The sequence below is a fragment of the Pristiophorus japonicus genome, chromosome 10 (genome assembly GCF_044704955.1).
Source record: "Pristiophorus japonicus isolate sPriJap1 chromosome 10, sPriJap1.hap1, whole genome shotgun sequence".
Lineage (NCBI taxonomy): Eukaryota > Metazoa > Chordata > Chondrichthyes > Pristiophoridae > Pristiophorus > Pristiophorus japonicus.
In genome coordinates, this window is record NC_091986.1 from 199,210,987 (window position 1) to 199,232,985 (window position 21,999).

A 21,999-nucleotide genomic window follows, 5' to 3' on the forward strand; every position below is an offset into this window, starting at 1 on the left:
AAGAAAATTAAAAGGAAATTAAAAGAAACAGACCATGAAATGAGGACACAAAAAATGAAAAGATTAAAGCATAATGAACAGGGAAGGAAACTCTACCTCAATAATGCTCGGCAGTCAAAGACCCACACAAAAGAAATTGTTACTCTATAGAATGGAATTAATGGATGCCTGCATTCCTTCCCCAAAACAGGAATGCACGATAAAAAGTATTGTACACAGCAAGTTAATTTGGTCACAAAGGGACAATGCCTGTTTATTCAGTACTTTCAGGTATGTTAAATCATCTTTGGCGTTTGCATTCAACATACAATTTAAATGTGATGAATGTGGAACATTCCTGCTGCACTTTTGTCTGATGTAACTAAAGTGCTTATTACTATTTTACTAATAATGCCCCACATCCACGACGTACCAATTTCAATTACGTTCAACAGGGTTTGCGTAACAGAAATAATTCTTGTAATGGCAATGCTGCTTTGTAACAGCAGAAAAACAAAGAGGGATGAAGCTGAATTTCTTCAGGCTCACGTCATCACTGCAATGTTATATAATAGGCACACTTGGGAGTCAAGGAAATCATCCTGTGACTTCCTTAATTCAGTAGCAGCTGATTGAAGGAGAAGGGCTTTTATTCTTACCCGAGCAAGACGGGTAATCTGGACACCTAAATAAATTGGAGGAATTCAGGAATGCAGGCCAAAATAGCTCAGGGCACACTGCGCAATTTTCTCCTCAATTTTCGGTGCAAGTTCACCAATTTCTATCTGCAGTACTTTTTTCAGATAAAAACAAAGCGAAATACTGCACAAGGTGGAAATCTGAAACAAACACAGAAAATGCTGGAATCACTCAGCAGGTCAGTGAGCATGTATGGAAGCAGCAAAAGTTAAGGTTTCAGATCTTATGACCCTCCACAGAAACCCTTATTTCTGACACACGGTAATAGGACTTTAAACATTATTTTTTGTTCCTCCTTCCACTTCCTTCAATAGGTTGACAATTTTCCTACACCTTTTTTAATAAAGGTTAAAAATAAACGTTCTTATGGTGCATATCTAGCTCAAATAAACAACAGGGGTGATATAATAAGCTGACAATTTTGTGTTGACAGTATAGCTTTGTAACCTGCAGAACAGGTGCGCAATAACTAAATATCTGACCCCAAGCTCAGCAATGGGATGTACTAGCTCTACAATTACTTAAGGGACTGACATTTGCTAATGGAGCAATCTGTTAATGCAATTCACAAATGAATAAAGGGCCAACATAATGACTCACCCTCTTCCTTCTGTCTTGGCTTCTCGATATACTGAGAATTGGAAGGTGAATCAGAAAGGGCCAGCAAGAGGGAGAGTATTGCATAATGTTCCTTGGTCTGCAACAACATAGTTTGGGATGAAGCCACTTCAGCATTAGTTTTACAGGAGTTCTTTGCATACAGAAATAAAACTTTGAAGCCAAGACTTCAAATATGCAGTGATAAACTGCTTTTAAGTAAATCACCTATTAGAAACAATAATTCTGACACTAGGTGTAAAAAATTCAACTTAACAGGTTTTTAAAATCATTTCACCCACTAATCCTATGTGCAATTTAAGGAGTGCTGAAGCCACCAGTAGCGCTCCTATTGAGATCAGCTGTCCAGGGATTAAATCAGGGGTTTTCGTGTTCTGTATGACTGCTATTCACTTGTCTTTCCTGTTTCTCCCCTCTCCTAAAGGCACTGACTCCTTCATTGGGTATAGTTCACCCATTGAGTGCTACTCGCATGCGTGCCTCAACAGCAAGTGCATGTCGTTGTCCAGCACCATATGAATGCACATCCACTCTGGTCCACTGTACAGCAATCAGAAGTGGGAACCTGGCTGCTAGATCTAACCGATATCAACAAACAGCACAAACAACATCCAACCTGGAACCTTGTTGATTTGTGTTGAGATCAGCAGCATTAACATCCCTTGGCTCAGATGAGTCCAAAAAAGGATTAAATAATTTGGTTCCAAAGACCCGTCATCTGAAGTCTTGTTTAGTAGTTCATTAAGTACAGTCAATGTGAAAGTGACCTCTTGGTTTCCTGTACAGTCTCAATTAAAAGGTAAAATTCAAACTTGCTTTTCAACAATAAAAATGACTGGAACGGTGTAAATTCAGCAGACACAAGCTTGAGTGAGCTGTCCATTTCTTAATTGAATGATTTAACCAAGTCTGCACTCATTGTGCTAAGCAATGCTCTGTTACAAAAGTTAGTAACTTAGTGAAGAATTTAAACAAGTTATGGTTAGCTTGCAGTTTTGTTAGCTTATAAACACCTCCTATCTCAAGCACAAAATATCTCCCTACACACACCTTGCCAAGGATTAGAAGAGAAAAAGAGCCCACCTACATAATTTACATTTACAGTGCTCATCAAGATGATGGATGCCAGTTCTGGAGAATAGATTAGCTCACATTTTCCACAATACAGCAAGCTGACTGACTGCAACTTAAAAGGACCTCTTGCTGAATCAGATTCACATTGTAAAATCAGAGATAACTGGCCTCCCACTAACACAAATTATCCATAGAGTTACTACACATCACAGACAAAGCATACATTGAGTTTCATCCCTGCACTGGGCGAATTTAGCTGATCGCTGGGGACACTACAACCCACCTCCGTGCGTGTACGCGAGGGATGGGGGGAAAAAAAGCTCCTGACCATTATCCAGTGGATCTGCTGGAAGTGCGTATGCATGGACGCCAGGTGTAGGGTAGGATGAGGTTCGGTTGTGATAACGCTCTATATAGTGCAGCAGTCCTGTGATACACACAATCATGGCTCACCCATAAATAGCTATTCAGTGAGATATTGGAGGACATGTGGCGCTCATGAAATATTATTTGAGCAAGGCATGCCTTCAGGAGAAATAAGAGGGGAGAAAACAATGGGAAAATAAAAGTAGAATTTTTTTTTAAAAAAGGTACTTTATTCAGTATTTTTTTAGATTCTGCAAAAATTGTCAAAACGGTAAAGTCCAGTTCAATTTATCATAAACATCAGATACCTTTGTTCCTTCAACAGTCTCAAGAGGCAACTCCAGAAACTCATCTGTTAGCCTCAGCCAGCTTACAGCTTTAGGGAGCTCTGAATGAATAGTCAGCTTTTCGTGGATTCTGAGAAGCAAAAGGAATTAATGTCAGTGACCAGCATTGCACCAGCATTCTAAGATAAAGACATATATAAGTGGAGGACCTCACCCGTCAATCACACGTGTTATTTTGTGGCTGTTTACGTCAAGAAACTGATGGTATCTGAAAAGAAGAATTTAAAAAGTCAAATTCAAACATCATGCAACAGGAAAAGGAAATGGACAAACGGCAGGCTTAGACCAGGGATAAAATATTACTTTGACAAAAGATCTGAAACGTTATCTCTCTTTCTTTCTCCACAGATGCTGCCTGACCTGCTGAGTGTTTCCAGTATTTTCTGTTTTTATTATTTATATTATATAAAATATTACTTCTTACAAAGCAAGCAGAGTTTTACTGGTGGGTGTAATGGGACTGGTGAGGTCCGGAGATCGGAAGTGGAGAAGTCGGACGAGGCACGGAGGAGCGGAGAGGTCGGAGCCCAGAGGTGGAGCAATGTGGACAAGACAAAGGGAAGGCGCAGCACGGGCCAATAGCAAGGCTGAGGTAGTGAGGCTCACATTGCATACTATGAAATCCACGTAGAAAGAGGTCCTGTAGGAAGGAGGCAGGAAGGAGGACAGTAGGAGTATGTTTGAGTTTGTGTGTATGTATTGGCACATGCAGCGGAGTCTGGTCTCCAGTCGTCTTGGATTTCCTTGCCACTGGATCAAGACCTTGCTCCGTCAAGCCCGTGTGGTGGTTGATGTGCAACGGCCACCACACATTAAAAGAATTCACGCACAGGCACATTCCACCGTTTAAAATTTGTTCATCAGTCACCTGAGTACTCATTTTTAGTGTGGAAGCAAGTCATTCTCGACCCCGAGGAACTGTCTATGATGATGATGATGATGATATAATGGTTATTAATTTTATTTCCTATTAGCCCAACCAATGGTTTTTTAAAATTAAAAAAACAAGAGAACTTTTGTCCCATTTAAGTAGTCATGATAACTGTTAACGCATCAATCAAGTTGATGAAGAGATGCAAAAGCAAAATACTGCAGATGCTGGAAATCTGAAATAGAAACAGAAAATGCTCAGCGGGTCAGGCAGCATCTGTGGAGAGAGAAACAGAGTTTATGTTTCAGGTCAATGTCCTCTCGTCAGAACTGATGAAGAGGTGGGCTGCTCCCAAATGTTTTTCAAAATTTGAACTGAGCATCAACGGTTGTGCAAAATGCAGGTGGAAGTGAATCAACCACAAATATGCCTGCTTGTGGTCTCACAGCTTCACTGCAAGAGAAATCCATCCACTTGGTGGCATCATGTGTTGCAGCACAAATACACTGCGCCTCTGTGTTGTCTTATGGAGTGCATTTTTAAACAAGGGTTTCTTCTAAACAGAAAAATAGTTCATGGTATTGTACAACACAAAATGGAACTTTGGGTATTCTGAATTTGGATGTATAGCATACAGCAGTTCTTCCACATTGGGAGCATAAGCCATTCAGCATGTGAGCAAAATATAACATTACTGTCATGTTTCGGAGTTAAAATCATGTTCAAATGTGGACCTTCCAATAAGTACTTGTAGCAAGCAGTATTTTTAAACTGTTGACCCATAATCTATTGTAGAAACAAGAAACAATATTATCCAACATTGTATACAAGGGAATAACACACATTTACAAATACAACAGGATAGTCACTATCAATACACTGTCATAACTACGGGAGAACATGGTGGAAGCCACATAAAAGGTTACTGCACAAGATAAAAGTTCACAGGGTTGGGGGTAATATATTAGCATGGATAGAGGATTGGCTAACTAACAGAACACAGAGAGTCGGGATAAATGGTTCATTCATCTCCGAAATCAACCGAGTGAACCTTCTCTGAACTGCCTTCTCTGAAAAGCAAGTATATCCTTTCGTAAATATGGAAACCAAAACTGCAATTAGTAACTAGTGGGGTGCCGCAAAGATCAGTGCTGGGACCCCAACTATTTAAAATCTATATAAACGACTTGGAAGAAGGGACCGAGTGTAATGTAGCCAAGTTTGCTGATGATACAAAGATGGGAGGAAAAGCAATGTGTGAGGAGGACACAAAAAATCTACGAAAGGACATAGACAGACTAAGAGAGTGGGGAAAGATTTAGCAGATGGAGTATAATGTTGGAAAGTGTGAGGCCATGCACTTTGGCAGAAAAAAAATCAAAGAGCAAGTTATTATTTAAATGGAGAAAGATTGCAAAGTGCTCCAATAAAGCAGGACCTGGGGGTACTTGTGCATGAAACACAAAAGGTTAGTATGCAGGTATAGCAAGTAATCAGGAAGGCCAATGGAATCTTGGCCTTTATTGCAAAGGGGATGAAGTATAAAAGCAAGGAAGCCTTGCTACAGTTATATAAGGTATTGGTGAGGCCACACCTGGAATACTGCGTGCAGTTTTGGTTTCCATATTTACGAAAGGATATACTTGCTTTTCAGAGAAGGCAGTTCAGAGAAGGTTCACTAGGTTGATGAGGGGGTTGACTTATGAGGAAAGGTTGAATAGGTTGGGCCTCTACTCATTGGAATTCAGAAGAATGAGAGGTGATCTTATCGAAACGTATAAGATTATGAGGGGGCTTGACAAGGTGGATGCAGAGAGGATGTTTCCACTGATGAGGGAGACTAGAACTAGAGGGCATAATCTTAGAATAAGGGGCCGCCCATGTAAGACAGAGATGAGGAGAAATTTCTTCTTTCAGAGGGTTGTAAATCTGTGGAATTCGCTGCCTCAGACAGAAATACACAGTTTCTTAAACGATAAGGAGATAAGGGGTTATGGGGAGCGGGCGGGGAAGTGAAGCTGAGTCCATGATCGGATCAGCCATGATCGTATTAAATGGCGGAGCGGGCTCGAAGGGCCGTTTGGCCTACTCCTGCTCCTATTTCTTATGTTTTTATGTTCTAAGATAGTGAGGCTCCTAGTTATTTATTCCGTAAACGGAGTGACTGCTGCCAACGAACCGGAAGCTGCAGTATTCTCCTGGTAAACCCTGGGGAGAGAGAAATGAGCAGAAGGCAGTCAAAGGTTGCGCAGTCTATCTGTACGTCCTCTCACCAAGAGTCAGGAAAACCCTGAGAAAGGAGAGAAGGTAGAAAGAGGGGAAACAAGGAGAATTAGTAATAAAGGGATATGCTTCTAAGTCTGTAGATGATTGGCCATCAGGAGTTTTTTTTTAAAAAAAAGCTTATTCTAATCCTCTGTGTTTTAAAATATATTATTTTAAAGAATAAAATCCCTGTTTACTCCTTCCTAAAAACCCACTTCTTTGGCCAAACATTTAGTTACCCCTTCAAATATCCCTTTCTTTGGGTCAGTGCCAATATTTAGCTGATTCTGCTTCTGCTAGTGCCTTGGGATGCTTTTCTATGTTGAAGGTGGTGGATAAATGCAAGTTCCTACTGTTGTTGACAATGAGAATTCTTCTTCTTGTTCAACTTTAGTTTTGGAAACACTGTCTTCCATCCCCATTTATATTGTCAGGTTACTGACAAATCAATGTTGTATATTAATATAATTCTTTAAATGAGAAATTACTACTGAATTATTCACCTGAAAAGGAAGACTCAATAAATCATAGTAATGTCATTAAGATTTGGAAAATGTTGAGACGGACGGCACTTGAGAGAGCATTCTTCATCTATGACAAAGGGAACCTGGCCAGGTTTTTTGACAATGAAGTGCATTAAAGCCGAGTCCAATCCTGCCTGATAAAGATCCACGCAAGCAGGAGTCAATTGCAAGCAGCGCTGGAGCAATGGCCGGTTTATTTTCCCATTTGAACCCTAGAGGCACCAAAAGCAACAGAAATGCATTCATTATTGCTCCAACTACGATCACTGAATGGCGGAGCACTCGAGGGCCAAATGGCCGACTCCTGCTCCTATTTCTTAAGTTCTTACTCCATCGTTAGCTTCGCAAAAACGGCATCTTGCTGTCTGCCACACCATTGACATGCATTGACTGTTGTGAATTTCCTGTGTTCGCGATCTAATCCTGCCGCAGATATTTAGAGCTAGTAATTACAAGTGCAAGTACCCTTTTAATGACATGGTAAGTGTTAATTACTGCCAACCAATCTCTCTGACTCATGGCTGATCTGATCCTGGCCTCAACTCCCTCCCCCGCTCGCCCCCCATAGTAGAGAATTCTAAAGATTCCTCCTCATTTCGGTTTTAAATGTGCGACCCCTTATTCTGAAACCATTCCCCTAGTTCTAGATTCCCCCATGAGGGGAAACATCCTCTCTGCATCTACCCTGTCAAGCCCCCTCAGAATCTTATATGTTTCAATAAGATCACCTCTCATTCTTCTAAACTCCAATGAGTATAAGCCCAACGTTTCTTCATATGACAACCCCTTCATCTCAGGAATCAACCTCGTGAACCTTCTCTAAACTGCCTCCAATGCAAGTATATCCTTCCTTAAATAAGGAGACCAAAACTGTATGCAGTACTCCAGGTGTGGTCTTACCAATGCCCTGTAGAGTTGGAGCAGGACTTCCCCCCATTCTCCTTGTTATAAAGGCCAACATTCCATTTGCCTTCCTGATTACTTGCAGTACCTGCAGGCTAACTTTTTGCATTTAATGAACAAGAACCACCAGATCCCTCTGCAGTACAGCATTTTGTAATCGCTCATTTAAATAATAATTTGCTTTTTTATTTTTCCTATCAAAGTTGATAACTTCACATTTTCCCACATTATAGCCCATCTGCCAAATCTTTGCTCACTCACTGAGCCTATCTGTATCCCTTTGTAGATTATTTGCATCCTCCTCACAACTTGCTTTCCCACCTATCTTTGTATTATCAGCAAATTTGGTTATGTTACACTCAGTCCCATCAGCCAAGTCATTGATAGAAATTGTAAATAGTTGAGGCCCAGCACTGATCCCTATGGAACCCCACTAGTTACAGTTTGCCAACCTTAAAATTACCCATTTATCCCAACTCTCTGTTAGTTAGCCAATCCTCTATCACGCTAATATATTACCCCCAACCTAGTGAGCTCTTATCTTGTGCAGTAACCTTTTGTGTGGCACCTTATCAAATGCTTTCTGAAAATCCAAATACACATCAATTTTCCACTCTGCTCGTTACATCCTCAAAGAACTCCCGCAAATTTGTCAAACATGATTTCCCCTTCATAAAATCATACTGACTCTGCTTGACTGCATTACGCTTTTCTAAATGTCCTGCTACTACTTCCTTCATCGTGGCCTCCCAACCTGTGAGAGAACACCACCGCAGATCGGGAGTAGAGAGCTGGAGCATACCACTACAACTTCCAGCGCGAGCTGCTACAAGTGTGCGACGACTTCGAGGTGGGCGACTGGTTGATGCAATCAAAAACCAAGGTCGCCGTTTGGAACGTGGGCAGGAACATCGGCAAAGCCCTGGTGCAGCAGAGGAGCGGCGAGGGATCGTGGCGGAGGAGCGGGGAGAGGTCAATAAGTAGATTTTAAGGAGCATCGTAAAAGATGAAAGAGAGGAAGAGAGGCTTAGGGAGGGAATTCTAGAGCTTAGAGTCGAGGCAGCTGAAGGCACAGCCGCCAATAATGGAGAGACAAAAATCGGGGATGTGTAGGAGACAAGAATTGGAGAAGTTTAGATATCTCAGAGGGTTGTAGCCAATGTTCCCTGTAATTAATTTTGGCAACTTTTTCCCTTTAATGCGCGGGCCATTCAAAATACTGCGCTTGCACGGTTTTTGCACTGAAAGGCCGTCAAGCCAGCTGCGCAATTGTAGGGCTGGATGAGGTCACAGAGATAGCGAGGGGAGAGGGATTTGAAAACAATGACGCGAATTTTAAAATACCAATTTAAAATTTTACGACCCCAGTGACAACATCATTTCTTTTTATCTTCCCCCTCACCCTGTTGAAAAACTTCTAACATACGAACACAAGAAATAGGAGCAGGGTACTTCCCCCCCCCCCCCCAGCTTCTCTCATGTTAAAAACCCCACATTAATAACACCCCCACCCTCCCCCGGATTAACATCCTCATATTCCCTACCCCCGTATTATTATCATAGGCAGTCCCTCGGAATCGAGGAAGACTTGTTTCCACTCTAAACATGAGTTCTTAGGTGGCTGTACAGTCCAATACGAGAACCACAGTCTCTGTCACAGGTGGAACTAATAGTCGTTGAGAGAAGGGGTGGGTGGGACAGGTTTGCCGCATGCTCTTTCCGCTGCCTGCGCTTGATTTTTTGCACGCTCTCGGCGACGAGACTCGAGGTGCTCAGCACCCTCCCGGATGCACTTCCTCCACTTAGGGCAGTCTTTGGCCAGGGACTCCCAGGTGTCAGTGGGGATGTTGCACTTTATCAGGGAGGATTTTATGGTGTCCTTGTAACGTTTCCTCTGCCCACCTTTGGCTCGTTTGCCATGAAGGAGTTCAGAGTAGAGTGCTTGCTTGCTTTGGGAGTCTCATGTCTGGCATGCAAACTACGTGGCCCGCCCAATGGAGCTGATCAAGTGTGGTCAGTACTTCAATGCTGGGGATGTTGACCTGGACGAGGACGCCAACGCCAACGTTGGTGCGTCTGTCCTCCCAGGGGATTTGGAAGATCTTGGAGACATCGTTGGTGGTATTTCTCCAGCGACTTGAGGTGTCTGCTGTACATGGTCCATGTTTCTGAGCCATACAGGAGGGCGGGTATTACTACAGCCCTGTAGACCATGAGCTTGGTGATAGTTTTGAGGGATTGGTCTTCAAACACTCTTTTCCTCAGGCGGCCGAAGGCTGCACTGAAGGTGGTGTTGGATCCCGTTGTCAATGCCTGTTCCTTGTTGATAGGAGGCTCCCGAGAGAAGGGAAGTGGTGCATGTTGTCCAGTGTCGTGCCTTGGATCTTGATGACTGGGTGGGCAGTGCTGTGCGGCGAGGACAGGGTGGTGGAGGACCTTTGTCTTACTGAAGTTTAGCGTAAGGCCCATGCTTTCACATGCCTCAGCAAGTACGTTGACTATGCCCTGGAGTTCAGCCTCTCTGCAGGCGCAGGCATAGTCCGTGTACTGTAGCTCGACGACAGAGGTTGGGGTGGTCTTGGACCTGGCCTGGAGACAACGAAGGTTGAACAGGTTCCCACTGGTTCTGTAGTTTAGTTCCACTCCAGCGGGGAGCTTGTTGACTGTGAGGTGGAGCATGGCAGCGACGAAACTTGAGAAGAGGGTTGGGGCAATGGTGCAGCCCTGTTTGACCCCGGTCCGGATGTGGACTGAGTCTGTGATGGGTCCGTTGGTAAGGATCACAGTCTGCATGTCATCGTGGAGCAGACGGAGGATGGTGACGTACTTTTGGGGGACACTCCATAGTCCCAGCCACTAGGAAAGTCATTGCTAGAGTCCTCCTCAACCGTCTTCTCTCCGTGGCCGAGGAGCTCCTCCCAGAGTCGCAGTGCAGATTTCAACCCCTACGGGGTACAAACGACATGATTTTTGCAGCGCGACAGCTGCAGTAAAAATGCAGGGAACAGTGCCAACCCTAATACATGGCCTTCTTCGACCTTACAAAGGCCTGACACTTTCAACCGCCCCCCACCGTATTCACACACACCCTCCCCCGTATTCACACCCACTGCCCCCCCTCCCTCCCCCGTATTCACACCCACTGCCACCCCACCATCCCCCGTATTCACACCCCCCCCCCACCATCCCCCGTATTCACACCCCCCCCCCCACCATCCCCCGTATTCACACCCGCCCCCCCCCCACCAGCCCCCGTATTCACACACACACACCCCCCACCCCCACCAGCCCCCGTATTCACACACACACACCCCCCACCCCCACCAGCCCCCGTATTCACACATACACCCCCCCCCACCATCCCCGTATTCACACACACACCCCCCCCCCCCCACCATCCCCGTATTCACACACACTCACACACACACACACACCCACAATCCCCCGTATTCACACACACCCCACCCAGCCCCCGTATTCACACACATCCGCCCCCACCATCCCCCGTATTCACACACACACACGCCCCCACCATCCCCCGTATTCACACACACACACGCCCCCACCATCCCCCGTATTCACACACACACGCCCCCCCACCATCCCCCGTATTCACACACACACACCCTCCCCCGTATTCACACCCACTGCCCCCCCTCCCTCGTATTCACACCCCCCCTCCCCCGTATTCACACCCCCCCTCCCCCGTATTCACACACACCCCCCCTCCCCCGTATTCACACACACCCCCCCCCCGTATTCACACACACCCCCCCCTCCCCCGTATTCACACACACCCCCCCCTCCCCCGTATTCACACACACCCCCCCCTCCCCCGTATTCACACACACACCCCCCTCCCCCGTATTCACACACACACCCCCCTCCCCCGTATTCACACACACCCCCCCCTCCCCCGTATTCACACACACCCCCCCCTCCCCCGTATTCACACACACCCCCCCCTCCCCCGTATTCACACACACCCCCCCCTCCCCCATATTCACACACACACCCCCCTCCCCCATATTCACACCCCCACCCCCCTCCCCCATATTCACACCCCCCCCCATATTCACACACACCCCCCTCCCCCATATTCACACACACGCCCCCTCCCCCTCCCCCGTATTCACACACACCCCCCCTCCCCCGTATTCACACACACCCCCCCTCCCCCGTATTCACACACACCCCCCCTCCCCCGTATTCACACACAACCCCCCCCCGTATTCACACACCCCCCCCCTTCCCCCGTATTCACACACCCCCCCTCCCCCGTATTCACACACCCCCCCCTTCCCCCGTATTCACACACCCCCCCCTTCCCCCGTATTCACACACCTCCCCCACCATCCCCCGTATCCACACCACCCCCACCATCCCCCGTATTCACACCCCCCCCCACCATCCCCCGTATTCACACCCCCCCCCACCATCCCCCGTATTCACACACCCGCCCCCACTATCCCCCGTATTCACACACCCGCCCCCACTATCCCCCGTATTCACACACCCCCCCACTATCCCCCGTATTCACACCCCCCCCCACCATCCCCCGTATTCACACACCCCCCCCACTATCCCCCGTATTCACACACCCCCCCCACTATCCCCCGTATTCACACACCCCCCCCACTATCCCCCGTATTCACACCCCCCCCCCCCACTATCCCCCGTATTCACACACACCCCCCCCCCCCCACCAGCCCCCGAATTCACACACCCCCCACCAGCCCCCCCGTATTCACACCACCCCCGCCCTCCCCGGTATTACCACCACCACCAGTATTAATAAACCCCCCCACCCCACATTTAATAAAACTCCATCTCCCCCCATATCAATAACCCCCACCCCCCAATAATAGCCCCCACCTTCCCCCATAACCTTCCCCACATTAGTGACCACCCCCCGCCTACCTTCCTCCATATTAATAATGACTTCCCCAGCCTCCCCCACATTAATAATGACTTAAGCCCTGTCCTGTTACCTGACATTAGACCATGCGTACTGCAGTAGCAGCTGAAAGTCAGGATCCTCCTCCGGGACCCCACTAATATATTCGATCAACTTCTTCAAATCCTCCTCGAATTTATTCCAATGCGCCATGGTTTCTAAATAAAAGCAGCCCACACCCCGCTGTCATAGAGCCCCAAGAGGGACACTTCAAACCTGTCCGGCAATATTCGGGTCGGCGGCAGCAGCACCACCGGAAGTCCCGGTCCAGGCCCGCGCTCCTGCCTGCACTTCCGCTCGGCGCCGTTGCCATGGGAAACACCGTGGCCCAGATTCGGTAAAGTGACGGTTTTAATTTGAATTCGTATTACTAACAGTCAAGATTGTTCGGTAGGTCTCCGGCTTTTTGATGCAGCCACTGTATTTAAAACAAAAAAATGAGTTCATTTAACTCTGTCAACCAGCAGCTCCCCGTCAACCGACTCACTCAACTCAAAAACTCAAGTCAATCTGTCTTTGCTCCACCTTGGCCTCTGCACCCTCCTCCATGTTTTACCATACCGCATTATGAAAGGTTCTCTCTGACTTTCTTAGCGCTCTCACCTCTGAGTGAGAAGTTTGTGGGTTCAAGTCCCACTACAGAGACTTTGAGCACAAAAATCTGAGAGAGTGCTGCACTGTCAGAGGTGCCATCTTTCGGATGAGACGTTAAACCCGTCTGCTCTCTCAGGTGGACATAAAAGATCCCATTTCGAAGAAGAGCAGGGGAGTTATCCCTGGTCTCCTGGCCAATATTTATCCCTAAATAAACAGATTATCTGGCCATTATAGAAATTTACAGCGCAGAAGGAGGCTATTTCAGCCGACCGCGTCCACGCCAGCCGATAAAGAGCCACATGGCCCTCGGTCAGCAGCCTTGAAGGTTACATATTGTGATATATTCACAGAGCACAGCACACACAGCTCCTAACATGGCAGGCAGCTCTGTCGGAAGCCTCCGGAACAGCCTGGTTCTGTTTATTATTAACTCTGCAGTTGCAGTACACAATACGCCCACATCCATAGTGTGGAGCTACAAACATTACAAGCTGACAGACATTACACTTCTCCCTCCTTAATGAAGAAGTTATTATAACAAACATCATACATAACTTTCATTTTTATACATAACACAGGATATAGACTTTTTTTCATATTTACAAATTTAACTTAACCACTTGTTTTCTGTTTCGAAGAGGATACCTTCGCTCTCGAACAGAACTTTCCAAACATGGTGTCGATTTCACACTCATTCGAGGCTCATCCTGAGGAACGTTTTTCTCCACGGAATTTCCTTAATTTTCATTTGAACTCACTCTAACTTCAGGCTCTTTGTTTTCCTGACTCGGACTCAGACTTTCATTCTGATTCTCTCCTGGATTTGTTTCCAGTACATTGAATTTAGGATTTGCTACTGGTGTATCAAAACTATCTGATGAGTCAGAAATAATTGAATCATTCCCACCTTCAACTCCTTCCATGTCTATAGGTAAAATATGATCAATATGAACAAACCTAACCTGTCCATTATCAAACATCTTTACCAAATATGTGCGAGAACCACATATCTTCACCACTCTTCCTAGGAACCACTTTAAACATTTATGGTGATGGTTCTTCACTCTCACCTTCTGGTTTAATTTCACACTTCTCTCTTTTACTGTACCTCGATCATGATTCTCTTTCTGTCTTAATTGTGTCTATTCTACGGACTGTGCCAAATTTGGTTTTAACAACGAGAATCTGGTTCGTGGCTGTCGTTTGAGAAACAACTCTGCTGGTGTTCTACCAGTAGTTGTATGAGGAGTATTTCGATAAGTAATCAAAAAATTAGCCAATTTATGATCCAATGATGACTGTCGTTTCCTTGGATTTGGATCTAACATTTATTTTATGAGGACACGTTTTACAATTTGTACAGTGTTGCACCATTCGAAGCAGGATGATATGGTGGAACCTTGATATGTTTCACACCATTTTTGCTCATGAATTGAGCAAATTCTTCGGAACGAAATTGTGGTCCATTATCCGAAACAATTTCTTCAGGGAGGCCAAATGAAGAAAATAATCTTCGTAAAATGTCCAATGTTTTACTTGTTGTTATTTTCCACATTGGGAACACCTCAACCCACTTCGAATGGCTATCAATCACAATGAACAATTGTTGTCTTTCTAACTCAGCAAAATCAATATGTAGCCTTTGTCATTGTTGTGCATCTACCTAAGTCAGTCGACCTATTTGCAGGAGGCAAGACGTTCATCAACCTCGACCTGACTTCGGCCTACATGACGCAGGAGCTGGAGGAGTCTTCGAAGGACCTCACCTGCATCAACACGCACAAGGGACTGTTCATCTACAACAGATGCCTGTTTGGAATTCGGTCGACTGCAGCGATCTTCCGGAGAAACGTGGAGAGCCTACTCAAGTCGGTACCACACACGGTGGTTTTTGAGAACGACATATTGGTCACGGGTTGGGACACCGTCGAGCACCTACAAAACCTGGAGGAGGTCCTCCAGCGACTGGATCACGTAGGGTTGCGGCTGAAGAGGTTGAAATGCGTCTTCATGGCAACAGAAGTAGAGTTTTTGGGGAGAAAAATTGCGGCGGATGGCATTCGGCCCACAGACGCCAAGACAGAGGCTATCAGGAACGCGCCCAGGCCACAGAACGTCACGGAGCTGCGGTCGTTCCTGGGACTCCTCAACTATTTTGGTAACTTCCTACCGGGGTTAAGCACCCTCTTAGAGCCCCTACATATGTTATTGCGTAAAGGTGAGAACTGGGTATGGGAAAAAAAACAAGTAATTACTTTTGAGAAAGCCAGAAACATTTTATGCTCCAACAAGCTGCTTGTATTGTATAACCTGTGTAAAAGACTTGTGCTAGCATGTGATGCGTCGTCATACGCAGTCGGGTGTGTATTACAACAAGCTAACATTGCGGGGAAGTTGCAACCTGTCGCCTATGCCTCCAGGAGCTTGTCTAAGGCCGAGAGGGCCGACAGCATGATTGAGAAAGAGGCATTAGTGTGTGTGTTCGGGGTAAAAAAAATACATCAGTACCTGTTTGGCCTCAAATTTGAGCTGGAAACCAATCACAAGTCCCTCTTATCCCTGTTCGCTGAAAACAAGAGGATAAATACTAATGCTTCAGCCCGCATACAAAGGTGGGTACTCGCGCTATCAGCGTATAACTATATCATCTGCTACAGGCCAGGCACCGAGAACTGTGCGAATGCTCTCAGTCGGTTACCATTGCCCACCACGGGGGTGGAAATGGCGCAGCCTGCAAACTTGTTGATGGTGGTGCAGCCCGCAGATTTGTTGATGGTCGTGGAAGCGTTTGAAAATGATAAATCACCTGTCACGGCCTGCCAGATTAGGACTTGGACCAGCCAAGATCCTCTGCTGTCCCTAGTAAAAAACCGTGTTCTGCATGGGAGCTGGGCCAGCATCCCCGTTGAAATGCAAGAGCTAATCAAGCCGTTCCAGCGGCAAAAGGACAAGCTGTCCATTCAGGCAGACTGCCTGTTGTGGGGTAACCGCGTAGTGCTACCCAAAAAGGGCAGGGAGACGTTCATCTCGGATCTCCACAGCACACACCCGGGTATAGTAATGATGAAAGCGATAGCCAGATCCCATGTGTGGTGGCCCGGTATCGACTCTGACTCAGAGTCCTGTGTACGGCAATGCAGCGTGTGTGCTCAGTTGAGCAATGCGCCGAGAGAGGCACCACTAAGTTTGTGGTCCTGGCCCTCCAGACCATGGTCAAGGATCATGTCCACTATGCGGGCCCGTTTCTCGATAAAATGTTCCTGGTGGTGGTGGATGTTTTTTCAAAATGGATTGAATGTGAAATAATGTCGGGAAGCACCGCCACCGCCACCATTGAAAGCCTGAAGGCCATGATTGCCATCCACGGCCTGCCTGACATACTGGTCAGTGACAACGGGCCATGTTTCACCAGTGCCGAATTTAAAGAATTCATGACCCGCAATGGGATCAAACATGTCACCTCGGCCCCGTTTAAACCAGCCTCCAATGGGCAGGCAGAGCGGGCAGTACAAACAATCAAACCGACCATTAAACGAGTCACAGAAGGCTCACTCCAAACCCGCCTGTCCTGAGTACTGCTCAGCTACCGCACGAGACCCCACTCGCTCACAGGGATGCCCCTGGCTGAGCTACTTATGAAAAGGACACTTAAAACCAGACTCTCGCTGGTTCACCCCAACCTGCATGATCAGGTAGAGAGCAAGTGGCAGCAACAAAATGTAAACGATGGTCGCGCCACTGTGTCACGGGAAATTGATCTGAATGACCTTTTGTATATGCTAAACTATGGACATAGTCCCAAGTGGATCGCGGGCACGGTGATACCTAAAGAAGGGAGTAGGGTGTTTGTAGTCAAACTAGACAATGGACAAATTTGCAGAAAGCACCTGGACCAAACGAGGCTGCAGTTCACAGACTGCCCTTTTTCGAGCTCACAACACACACCCAAAGGATCAATGAAACCACCCCAGACCAGGAAATCGAACCCATCACGCCCAACAGCCCTGCAGGGCCAACAACACGCCAGCCCAGCGAGTGCACAGCCAACACACCAGAACAGACAGTTGTACCGAGGCGGTCCACCAGGGAAAGAAAGGCTCCCGACCGCCTCATCTTGTAAATAGTTTTCACTTTGACTTTGTGGGGGAGTGATGTTGTGTATCTGTAAAGCATGCACTCCCATGTTCCGCCACCAGGGAGGCATCCCCTGAAGTCTCAAGGGATACCAGCATCCCTTGGGAGCACTATATATAAGCCGGCCCCTAAGGCCTGTTCCTCACTCTGGAGTGTCTTAATAAAGACTGAGGTCACTGTTACTTTAACCTCCCTGTGTTGCAGTCTCATCTGTGTTAGGAACACAATAGCCACACCCTGGGAGGCCATTTCCATGGTTGTAATGGTACTGATAGTGGTTGCTTGCTTACCGATTGACATGTCGTACACTGACTCACGATGTACTCTATATCGTTATCAAGACCTGGCCACCATAAATAACTGCAAAACTCTTGGTCAAGCATATTCCCAGGTGCTGGTCATGGAGGTCTCCTAATAATTTGGACCTGAATTTATTTGGTATAACCACTCTTGCACCCCACATGATACAATCTTTATCGACTGATAATTAATTCCTACGAATGAAGAATGGATGTGTATTTTTGTCTGTTACCTGGTTTGGCCATCCATTTGCAATATAATCATACACCTTTGACATCACTGGGTCACGTTTGGTTGCTCTACCAATCTCTTCAGCTGTGACTGGCAGTTCATCAATGTATGAAAAATAAAACACTTCTTCCCTATCGGGTGTAACTTGTGTTGGCGAAGGCAATCTAGACATTGCACGATCAGCTGATTGTCTATATTCAATATCATATGTATATGCTGACAAAATCAAAGCCCATCTCTGCATTCAGGTTGCAGCTAATGTTGGAACTGGGGGACTTTGGATGGAGGATTGCTGTTAGGGGCTTATGGTCCGTAACGATGGTAAACTTACAACCATACAAGTATTTGTGAAACTTCTTGATCCCAAAAATGAATGCCAAAGCTTCCCTTTCAATTTGCGCATAATTACTCTCACTGGCACTGAGAGTGCGTGAAGCAAAAGCAATTGGTCTCTTCTCCCTACTGCATGACACAAGAGAGATCACTGCCCCAACTCCATACGGAGAGGCATCACATGCTAGCTTAATCTCCTTAGATATGTCATAGTGAACTAACATGGTGCTCTCTACCAATTTGCTTTTACACTCCTTGAATGCTGTATCGCATTCTTTTGACCACTTCCAATGGACCTGTTTTCAAAAGTTCATTCAGTGGATGTAATATTGTAACCAAATTTGGTAGGAACTTCCCATAATAGTTCAAAAGACCCAAGAATGAACAAAGTTCAGTGACATTCCTGGGAGTGGGTGCATTTCTAATTGCATCTAGTTTTTCCTTGGTCGGATGTAAACCATCTTTGTCTACTCTGTATGCTAAGTACTCCACTGAGTTTTTAAATAACTCACACGTAGGAGCAGGTCTGTGCTTCTCTAGCCTCTTGAGGACTGCATTCAATATGTTATTATGAATTTGCCTATTTGGTGCTGAAATTAGTATGTCATCCAAATAACATACTACCCCTTCAATACCTTGCAAAATCTGGTTCATCACCCCTTGGAATATGGCAGGGGCGGAAGACACTCCAAATTGATATAGACCTAGATGAGTATTTATAGTCAAACATGACTTGGACTCCTCATCTAGTTCAAGCTGTAAGAAGGCATTCGTAAGATCCAGTTTTGATAAGATCTGACCATCTGTCAGTGTTGTGAACAAATCTTCTATATTCGGCAATGTATTGGGGACATTACTCTCTAGAACCTGGTTTACGGTTACTTTATAATCACCACACAATCTTACCTTACCATCGGACTTAGGTACAACAACAATGGATGTAGCCCAATTACATCGATCTATCTTACAAATAATGTTCTCAGTCTCTAGTCTTTTGACTTCTTGCTCAACTTTCTCCTTGAGTGCACATGGTATGGAACGTGGCTTGTAGTAAATCGATCTAGCATCATTCTGTACCCTGACACTCGTCTTGAAGCCTTGGATCGGACTACCCGTTTCGCAGAACACCTTCGGATACTTCTTGATAACCTCATCCGTTGTTGAAAATCTCGCTTCCACATAGAAAATCTCACTCCAATCCAGCTTCAGTGATCTCAACCAATTTCTTCCTAGTAAGGCAGGCTTGTCTCCTTTCACAACTATTAGAGGCAAGTTCTGAAAATGATCTTTATATTTCACCGGTATGGTGATACGACCTACTGCAGGAATTTTCTCTCCCGAGTAGCCTCGCAGCTCTATCTTGGATTTCTCCAGTTGGAAATCATGCAATTTGTCGAGGTACAGCGACTCTGGTACTACATGCATGGATGCACCCGTGTCGATTTCCATTGGTATCTTGAATCCCACAACAGCTATTTGGATTTTGATACTTTCCGAATCGCTATCCGTTAACCTCGTGCTCCTGATGACATGTAACTCTAACATCTCCTCGTCCTGTTGTTGTTCTGCCATGCTATGTAGTCTCTTGGGATTTCTACTCATAGCTTTGAACGCTGATTTACCCTTCAGTCGGCATGGCTTCGCAAGATGCCCAGTCTTTCTGCAGAAGAAACACTCTGCCTTCATGTATGAACAACTTTGAGCAATGTGTTGTTCCAGGCACCTATAGCACGACTTTGACGCTCTGTTAGAATTTCCAGTTTCTGAGACTTTGGGCCCCCATCGTCTTTTACTTTGAACCTGCAGGTGATTTACCTTGGTTGACTGACGACCGTAATTATTATTTAATTCTCGGGAATATTGTTCGGCCATGCCCCTCGACCTTGCTGTCTGACAAGCAATCTCAAAAGTCAAGTCATCCTTCGTCAATAACTTCCTTCTGATCGCATCATTTTTCACCCCACAAACAAAACTATTCCGTAATGTTCGGTTTTGAAAGTTTCCAAAGTTACAGTGCATCGATAGCTTTTTTAATGCTACGATGTAATCACTGATACTTTCATCAGACTTTTGATTCTGAATCCTGAAACGATAGCTTTCAGCAATTTCTAACGGTTTGGGGTTATAGTACTGCTCCAGCTTCATTAAAATCTCTTTAAGCATTGTGTCCTTTGGCTCGTCAGGCACAAACAGATTTACCAGTGTTTCATACAATGCCGGACCTGCCTCCGATAAGAAGATCGCTCTCTTACGTTCCAACACAGCCCGGTTCTGGACTGCATTGTCTGGAACATCGATTATGTTATTTGCAGTGAAATACATTTCTAGCCGAACACATACGCTTTAAAACGTTCCCGGTCATGTCTATATTCACCCAAATGTCCCATTACACCTGCCATTTTAATCACTAGTTGTTCACACTGTGTGCTGTATTTTACATCGGATTTTTGTAGCTTTTTCCAAAGATAGAAACTTCCAAAGTCTCTCTGTCGGCTGACTGAATCCTTCACCAACAAGATTTAAGCTTTAAATCATCCGAAAAATCCCATCTTGCTGCCAAATGTGATATATTCACAGAACACAGCACACACAGCTCCTAACATGGCAGGCAGCTCTGTGGTAGCGTCCGGAACAGCCTGGTTTGGTTTATTATTAACTCTGCAGTTGCAGTACACAATACGTCCACATCCACAGCGTGGAGCTACAAACATTACAAGCTTACAGACATTACACATATAAACCTATGAACAATGGCGAAAAGGCAAAGAGCACCCAGCCCAACCAGTCCACCTCACACAACAGCGACACCCCTTATACTGAAACATTCTACACTCCACCCTAACCGGAGCCATATGATCTCCTGGGAGAGGCAAAAACCAGATAAAAACCCAGGCCAATTTAGAGAGAAAAGAAATCTGGGAAAATTCCTCTCCGACCCATCCAGGCAATTGAAACTAGCCCAGGAGATCACCCTGGCTGTATTCGATTCTCTGCAGTACTTACCATTATATCTATGCCGGCCAACAAAAGATTATCACATTGTTGTTTGTGGGAGCTTGCTGTGCACAAATTGGCTGCCACGTTTCCTACATTACAACAGTCACGACACTTCAAAAAAGTTCATTGGCTGTAAATGCTTTGGGATGTCCGGTGGTGGTGCAAGGTGCTATATAAATGCAAGTATTTTTTCTTTCACTTGGCAGCAGAGCTTTTAGCCAGCTTGGTTTTACTCTTTAGAACTACCTTGCTAAATTTCCTTTTTTTCATTATTCAATCACGGGATGCGGGTGTTGCTGGCAAGGCCAGCATTTATTGCCCACAATGGAGACCAAGATGGATCATCCACTTCTGGCTTCAGCAAACCCTTCAGCCTTGTCTTTTGCACTCGCATGCTGGGCTCTGCCATCATTGAAAATGGAGATTATAGTGGAGCCTCCTCCTGTTAATTGTTTAATTGTCCACCACCATTCACAACTGGATGTGGCAGGACTGCAGAGCTTTGATTTGATATGTTGGATCCGTTGGTTATCTGTTGTACTTGCCTTGCCCTGTTTTCTCAATCTTTTTTTGGTCATGCACTTGGTCAGCTTTCCTCATTCTTTTGTTACCTCTCTCATGTAAAATGGCTCAAGATGGTTTATTGCTTTAAAGGTGTAAGTTTTTGCTTAAAGTTTAAGTTACCCCAGGCAACTGCATGACATTCCATTGATAGTAATTTGTTTAAGGAGTACTCAAGAAGAAGCTATGGCGTGGCCAGAATGAGACATCACCAAACCTAAAGGATTCTCATTATAAAGCTGG

General features: G+C 45.6%; 1 protein-coding gene across 2 annotated transcripts in view; it reads right to left on the minus strand.

The window, feature by feature from the left end:
- tubgcp5 (tubulin gamma complex component 5) overlaps positions 1-12,847 on the minus strand; it is an 85,376-nt gene extending 72,529 nt beyond the window's left edge. For both annotated transcript variants that reach the window (XM_070892481.1, XM_070892482.1), the window contains exons 1-4: positions 12,638-12,847; positions 3,238-3,291; positions 3,045-3,153; positions 1,279-1,375 (exon numbers count right to left, since the gene is read on the minus strand). In XM_070892481.1, the coding sequence (XP_070748582.1) occupies positions 1,279-1,375; positions 3,045-3,153; positions 3,238-3,291; positions 12,638-12,756 (379 nt within the window). In that variant the 5' untranslated portion in view covers positions 12,757-12,847. The remainder of the gene's footprint in view (positions 1-1,278; positions 1,376-3,044; positions 3,154-3,237; positions 3,292-12,637) is intronic.
- Positions 12,848-21,999: the final 9,152 nt, after the last annotated feature.